The sequence below is a fragment of the Aulonocara sp. 'chitande type north' Nkhata Bay genome, linkage group LG6, assembly GCF_057382095.1.
Source record: "Aulonocara sp. 'chitande type north' Nkhata Bay isolate Kocher_YH1m ecotype deep benthic linkage group LG6, A_spYH_male_GT1.1, whole genome shotgun sequence".
Classification (NCBI taxonomy): Eukaryota; Metazoa; Chordata; class Actinopteri; order Cichliformes; family Cichlidae; genus Aulonocara; species Aulonocara sp. 'chitande type north' Nkhata Bay.
Genome location: NC_141349.1, coordinates 10,135,676 through 10,143,626, shown reverse-complemented (window position 1 = coordinate 10,143,626; position 7,951 = coordinate 10,135,676). Strand labels below are relative to the sequence as shown.

At 40.2% G+C, this 7,951-nt stretch overlaps 1 protein-coding gene across 1 annotated transcript; it reads right to left on the bottom strand.

The window, feature by feature from the left end:
- Positions 1 to 1,491: 1,491 nt before the first annotated feature.
- Positions 1,492 to 3,859, bottom strand: LOC147327247 (uncharacterized). Its single transcript, XM_086297494.1, has 2 exons — positions 3,708 to 3,859; positions 1,492 to 2,722 (listed from the first exon to the last, which is right to left on the bottom strand). The coding sequence occupies exons 1-2, from the start codon at positions 3,757 to 3,759 to the stop codon at positions 1,848 to 1,850; spliced, it is 927 nt and encodes a 308-aa protein (XP_086153620.1). The 5' UTR covers positions 3,760 to 3,859; the 3' UTR covers positions 1,492 to 1,847.
- Positions 3,860 to 7,951: the final 4,092 nt, after the last annotated feature.

Sequence of the window (7,951 nt, the reverse complement as noted above, 5' to 3'; positions counted from 1 at the left end):
ACATAATCCAGTTAAATCTGATTTATGTTCATTAATGCCCCTCACACTGTAACTTAAAGTAATAAATCGGTCACTGATTAATTACAGAAGTACGTCTGTGAGCATAAAGATGTAAGCCTTGGACCATCAGGATAAAATGTGGTTGGGAAACTTAACAAGCTTTGATAAAACTTCATCAGTAGCTCAAGCAAGACCTCAAAACCTTCGATCACCACGGGTGGTTAGCAGACTGTGGTTGTACCATGCAGCCTAACAACATGCAGTAAATTGCAGGTTAAAGCAGTCTGCTTACACATTGTTAAACGAGGGAAGGGAACTAATGTGGCTGTCACATTACCCTTTTGTCCCATTTCATCCCAGGACTTGATTCAATTGCTGCTCACTTTCTACAATACTTAAAACTGATCAGTAGGACCTGAAACTGCAAACATTCAAACATTCAGGCCAACAATCAGTTGGTGAACATATTAATCTACTACAATTAGCAAAAATGAATAAATAAACAGAAGAAAGTTGGAGTGATATCAGAGTCATGCAAGTTTTTGACCAGCAGGTTAAACTCATGCAAATTAGCTTCATCCAGGCTCATGAAAACACTGTCCTGCTTATAAACAGCAGATCATTTGTGTCAGTGTGTCAGGATGGTTTATATTTGAGCTTTTAGTTCACACAGAACAATTTTTATTAATTGTTTTTAGCGATTACGAAAGTCTGTGAATCCCCAAATTGTTCAGTTGTTCTCTTTGCTCCCCATGAGGTCACTTTCACCATGTGACAAAAACAACACCCCACTCTACACACTCGGGCCACCAGCAACTTTCTAAATCCTCAATAAAAAGCTGACAGGTTGCAATGATGTTCCAAAGAACTTATTAAGAAAACAACTAAATACACAGAAAATGTTATGAAAATTGGTTTATTTTATATCTCATAGTTTTAAATGATGCAATAAAAATATGTATAAAACATCACAAACTGTAATATTTTACAAATGCTTACATCCTGCTGATGCAATGGAGACATCTTCCAGTGACAGTCTTCATCAGTGTGAGTGTGAGGAGGATCCTAAACCCACCGACACAGAAGTGCATGTTCACAACTCCCTCTGTGCAGGCGGGGTCAGGACCCTCCTCACCCAGGGTGAGGAGGGTTGGTGCTGTGGCCAGTCAGGTATGAAGTGCTGAGAGTGGATCTTTGGTCCTCTGTGCAGCTCTGTCCACTCTCAGCTGCCCTGCAAAGCAATAACACAAGAAAGACGTCATTTTAACACAAAACAGCATTTTCATTGTTGGTAGCTGCAGTATGTTGTTAAAAAGCAATTTTAAACCCAACGTATACACATGAAAAATATAAATAAAGCTAAACCTACAGTGCTGCTGACATAGGATGATGATTTATACCAACTATTGGAAGAATTTTGTCTTCAATACAGTTTGTTGTCAATGTGAGGTGATAACTTACATAGTTGGAACACAGCACCACTCTCCCGTTTTTCACTTGGTCATCCATCCTTCTCATCGGGTTGGTCGGGGTAAGGCTGTCTTCTGGGTGGGGTGTTTGCTCCATCTTGGATGTTGAGTGTCTGAAGTGTTGAATTCTTAGCCACAGGCTATACCTTATGTAAAAACAAGAGACTACAGTCAGTTCACTGCATCATTTTTAAACCTTTTCTACTTATTTGTGTTGAGATTAAGTACAGACTTACCTTTGTCCTGCATGGTGAATTAGGGCTTGGGAAAAACATATATTATTCAAGAAAAAAACAATACATTTCACATGTGCAAGTCAGATGTTCTTATATCTGTAAAAACACAAAGGCAAAGTTTAAAAACACATTCTAACATAAACTAATCAGAGTCACTGTCATCAAGGGAAAGGTTAAAAAGCCTCTCCCAGAAACATCTGACTCCAAAACTACCTGAGGATGTTGAAGGGGCATCAAACTGGTCACTCACCTTGCACCTCTTTGCACTTACCTCTTCGGTGCAGATGTCTTCTCTGCTTCTCTTTTCTGAGGAAGGAGCAGCAGAGGGAGCAGAAGAGGAAGGAGCAGCAGAGGGAGCAGCTGAGGAAGAAGCAGCAGAGGGAGCAGAAGAGGAAGGAGCAGCAGAGGGAGCAGAAGAGGAAGAAGCAGCAGAGGGAGCAGCAGAGAGAGCAGCAGAGAGAGCAGCTGAGGAAGAAGCAGCTGAGGAAGAAGCAGCTGAGGAAGAAGCAGCAGAGGGAGCAGCAGAGGGAGCAGCTGAGGGAGCAGCTGAGGGAGCAGCTGGCGGATCACCAACTGGGGCAACAACTCGAGGGAAGAGTGGGGCATTGGCCTGGCCGAAAGGCGGCATGGCGATGGGGGCAGCACCTGGAGCAATAGGACGTTGCCAATCGTGCCAAAACGGCTCTGGAGGGTGCTCCCGGATGAGAGGGGAATCATCTCTCTCATCCATGGTGTCATACCCAGAGTCATCGCTAAGCCAATCCCCCCACTCTTCTGAGTCGTTCCAGTCAGATGAACTGTCAGTCTGTTCACTCACCTCTTCATCATCTACAGGTAAGTAGGGGCGGTACTCACCATACTCACCTTGCTGTTCACCGACATCAGCATCTGATGCTTCATGAGAAGAAGGTGAGGGTGAGAGAGGGATAAAATACTCACCATACTCACCTTCGCTGATACGCTGGGTATCAGTGTCCTGAGCTTCTGCAGGGCGTTCAACCACATAGTCAAGACGCCCTGTGAGGAAACAATTTTAAAATAACATTAGGAATGTAATATATATATATATATATATATATACATAAGCTATAATATATATATACATAAGCTATAATATATATATATATATATATATATATATATATATATATATATATATTTATTTATTTATTTATTTATTTATTTTTTAAAATAAAAACACAACCTCCTTGGCAAGAGTAAGAATTGCACACACAAAGCTCTGCAGGTATGTCTGAAAATGATGGTCAAGTCAAAAACAAACAAACAAACAAACAAACAAACAAACAAACAAACAAACAAACAAACAAACAAACAGAAACTCTTAACTCAGAATCCACATATTTAGAAATGTGCCGTGAGGACAGATACATCTAATCTGTGGTAAACATGCTATCCCTGTGTAAATATCCCTGTGTACAATATCTCTCTCTGCTATCTAATAAGGTTAAAAGCATTACCGTAACAGAAGATGGGTCTTAATGCCATTATTACTACTGTTTTCATATTCTTTTGATATTATTTTATTTGTATTTTTTTATCTTTGTGTTTTGCAGCAGAGAAAAAATATAGTTTATGTCAATAAAGCCTTTGATCCGGAGAAGAAAAGGATGTCAGGAGGGGACCTGGATCTGTGTGTTTACGCCTGCGTGTTCTGAGGCCATGACATCTTGAAGATGCCGTTACCACAGAAACTAATTTTTGGGCATTTTACAAATTTTAGTCCATTAAGCTATTTTTAACCATTTCATTTTAAAGAAAAGTGTCAAATTTGAAGCCTTCAAGTCAAAGTAACACCTTTTTTCATATTCATACATCAGTCGTTAATAATTTCTACACCTCTCCCGGAAAATTTAAAACATACAAACAATTTACGGGAAACAATCTTGAATACACATATTTGATCACGTTAAAACTTGATATTCACACTGGAACTTGTTAAATTATTACAGTAATTTACATTTAAAGAAATTTTCAAACATACCTGCAGCGAAGTCCAGGTGACAGTCGGGGAGTCCGGGTCCACGGCGAGCCATCTTCAAACTTGAAAAACAAAAACAAGTACAAACGATCCACAGATGAAGTACTTGTTATGCGTTCAAGTTATATCCGCTTTTAGTAAAATGGTTTGCAAAACTTAGCTTTCCACAGGCTGAGGTTGGAGCAGGTCGAAACAAGTCCACGAGCAAGTGTAAACAGACGTTTGGAACCTTGTGAAGCATTTATATACCCTCGGCGGCCATGGTTACGGTTGTCAACGTGTACACGTGCACGTGATAGAACTATCCGGTTGTCCAGTCTGACCTCACTAGCCGTGTCTGGGTCTAAACTCCGCTGCAGGTCCATATATCAAACGATCACTATGGCATTACTGAGAGTTGAAAAACTGTCTAAAGTCTTTCATTTTTAATAAAATGATCAGCGTTCTGCTCTACCAGGTGTAACAATTGAGTTTAACATCCAGGCATCCATGAAAACGGAATTTATGACATTTAACAGAGTTAGAAGTTAGCAGGGCGTTAGCTCGCTAGCTTCTATCTAAATACAATATAGCATGTCCTGACTGCAGGGTTTTGGAAACAAATTCAAACGTACAGCTCTGCTATCACTTCCAGCATAAATGAAGACAGAAAACTAAACAGCAGTGACGTTTGTAGGGTTACTGAAGTTTGGCTAGCTGGTATATAATGATGTGCTACGTGACCGCTAGCGACACAGCTATGTTAGCATAATATAAACAAGCTAACTTTTTTCCACTCCATAAACGTTAATGTGAGTGTTCTCGGTGATCAGGAACAAATGTAATCGCATGGCAGGATGCTGAGATAATCCATCCACAATATGAGGTTAGTCATTCATATACTGCTGCATGGGCTGGGCTGTAGTTACATACTAAGGTTTTAAAAACTGAGCTTAAATAAATGATTAGCGGTAATAAAAGCCGAGGGAGGTCAACAGTGATCACTGACTGTTTTAGGAGCTTTTTGAGATCAAATAGAAGAAAATACATAACATTAAACATGTTAACAATACAAAAGCCATATTAAACGCAGACTACTTTAGACCCAGAAGTAGGATTCGTGCGTCACCACTGAACAGCTAAATTCGTAGGAATGTTTTAGCTTATTATTTGGATAACCACCGTCATTACAATAAATTAAATTTGTAGTCATTTAAAACTCACAGGCCTACAATCAGCTGGCCTATATAAAAAACAAAAACAAAATTTGAACACAGTGCTGAGCTGCATCTCAAATTAATCTTCCAGCTCTCAGCTGACATGTACCAGAGCCCGATTGATGGATCAGTTGATCAGGATCATTGGCCTGATATAGGTCTATCATAGTGACGTGGCTCTTAATCAGTAGGGTTATATGTTTCCCAATATGATATATTTTTCAAAGAACATAATGTGGATTGATTTTATTTGTTAGCTGTATGGGCAGCATTTTTGTGTATGTGATCCCTTTTCTTAAATTACATTTGCTATATACACATATTTTGCTCTCTTAGTATTTTTAGAACCTGACTAATACTGAAAACTTTAGGGTGATACTGATAAAAAGGAGTTAAAAATTTAGATACTGATACATTGGTCGATACTCTTTTTACAGATAGTATACAGATTACAGAACTTAGAATGTATACAGAAATTCATGTTTTTTGCAATGATCGTTCAAAATTGGTTTACATTTGTAAATAAATACAGCAATATATCTGCAAGATTTGACCAAATTCACCACTCTTTTATACTATGCTAAACAATCAAAGATTAGCTCATGTCTAGTTGAATGATGTTTTAAAAATGTGTTTTCCTGTAGTGTTAATCACAGTGATGTTATGAAGTAATGTATGAACCTGACGTATGATAATATTTATCTCTACAGAGGAAACATCCATCGAAGATTGAGCAGTACAATATCACTGTGGCATCAACATCTCGTCAGCGAAAGACCACAGCCACACCAAACAAGCTCTCAGCAAATACACAAGCCAAGTTACCAGACCTGATGTTGAGAGCTGCAAACAAACATGTTCCACAAGCAACTGTTGACATGCTTGTCATCAATTTCACATGTGAGGGTCTACAGCCATTTGCAGTGGTAGAACAGCCATCTTTCAAAGAATTGGTTACCACATTACAACCTCAAGCCAAAGTCATCTCCAGACCCACTGTCTGTGCCAGAATCTGTGAAGCTGCTGATCACATGAAGATGACTTTGGTTGCAGCATTGGATAAAGTCAAATTGGTTGCTACCACTACTGATTGTTGGTCAGCTCATCAGAAAAATTACCTTGGAGTCACATGCCATTGGAGGAAGAGTCCCTGGAAAGAAGATCTGCAGCACCAGCATGCAAAAGATTGAGAGGGTCTCACACATTTGACATGCTTGCTGGTGCGCTTGATGATATCCATTGCCAATACAAGATTAGAGGCAAAGTTGTAAGAACCACAACTGATAGTGGATCCAACTTTGTCAAGGCCTTCCACATGTTTGGGGCACAAAATGATGCAGATGAAGCTGAAGATGAAGCAGACCCAGAAACTCTTGACCTGACTGACCATATTGACTACCATGAGGCAAGTGCAATTCTTGATGAAGACTCTGGTTTGGAGTATCAACTCCCGCCTCATCAGCGATGTGCATGTCACCTGCTAAACCTTGTGGCAACATCTGATGCTGCCCTAGCAGAGAGCATGAATGAAACCTACAAGAGGCTCTCCCGTGCAAGCTTTGCAAAATGCCAGGCCATTTGGAACAAAACTCATTTGGCTAATGAAGTGGTAGAGGACAAGTGTGAACTACAGATCATTCGTCCCAATGCAACACAATGGAATTCAACCTACCTTGCCATTGAAAGGATAATACGCATCATTGATGAGAAGGGTGAAAATGCCATCAGGAGCATTTGTGAGGAGTTCAAGGTGAAAGTGTGAGTAAAATTGGACACCTACCAATATGGTTGCAAATTTTGTGAATTTTCCTTAATGGATGGTTAAAAACCTGAGCAGACTCTTAATATTAAATCAGAAGATCCCTATTATAGTCATGGTGGGTTTTGTTGTTGTGTCTTACAGGTTGAGTCCTGCAGAAGTTGCATTCCTTAGGGAGTACTGTACCACCATGAAGCCACTGGTGAAAGCTTCAAACATTCTTCAGTCTGAGTCCACTTCCTTTATGGGATGGCTCCTGCCAGTAATCCAACAACTACTGTCCAAACTTAGCAGGCTGGAGACATCAAGCAAGACATGCGTGCCACTCATCAGAGCCCTGCAAAATGGCCTTCAAAAGCGTTTTGGAGCGATGATGGAGGATCCAGAGTTGGCTGCAGCTGCAGTCCTCTTATCCAAGTTCAAGACTTCCTGGACTGACAGAGCAGATGTAACAGAGGCTGGTAAGGATTCATGTGATCCCATTTTTGTGTATTTTTACATTTGAACAGATGCTTAAGTGAGTATTTCACCTAATACATTGTAAGTTATTGATGGTCTGTCCTGAATACTAAACAACAGAGCATGAGAGTGAGGATCAGCAAAGAGAGTCATCTGATGAAGATGAATTCTTCTCCAGACCAATCTCCAGAAGGCTCCAAAGTGCAGTTGAGCTTGATGGTTACCTTGCTTGTGCCACAGACACCATGGAGCTGCTGCACTCCTTCTCAGGTATCAAAAACCTCTCTCTTAAACTGAACACAGCTCTGCCTGCTTTTCTCTTGTTTGTTTATCACACATTTCGAGCCAGAAAGAGGAAACCAGCGGTGGTCGCTCTAAACAACAACAGCAGGTTAAAGCTTGATCAGCTGCTGCTAGAATTAATTTAATATTGCTTTCTAGTATCAGCTGATGTTGGCTGGAGCCACAGCTGTAACAGCTGCTGGTCATTGATATCGGTTTGGATATGTGGTGAGAGGGAAACGTGAAGATGAAACCAGCAGATGTCCTTACTGAATCATCAGAGCTGAACAGGTGATGGAGAAACAGGTTTACCTTTTAGGTGACATGGATGAGTTGAAGGGAAGTTATGAACTGTTTCTAAGAGACAAATAACATCAGGATCCTTTTCTACTGACAGCTGGTAACTGTGCAGGGACGGGTCTAGCAAAGTTTTGCAAGGGGGCAGGTAACCATATACATGCACTGTTCATACAGGGAGTGCAGAATTATTAGGCAAGTTGTATTTTTGAGGAATAATGTTATTATTGAACAACAACCATGTTCTCAATGAA

What these genes read in the sequence shown, in the direction of transcription:
- LOC147327247 (XM_086297494.1), bottom strand. Translation starts at nt 3,759, where the DNA reads ATGGCTCGCCGTGGACCCGGACTCCCCGACTGTCACCTGGACTTCGCT. An exon ending in TCACCTGGACTTCGCTGCAG is followed by an intron (nt 2,723 to 3,707) that starts GTATGTTTGAAA and finishes GTTTCCTCACAG; the next exon opens with GGCGTCTTGACTATGTGGTT.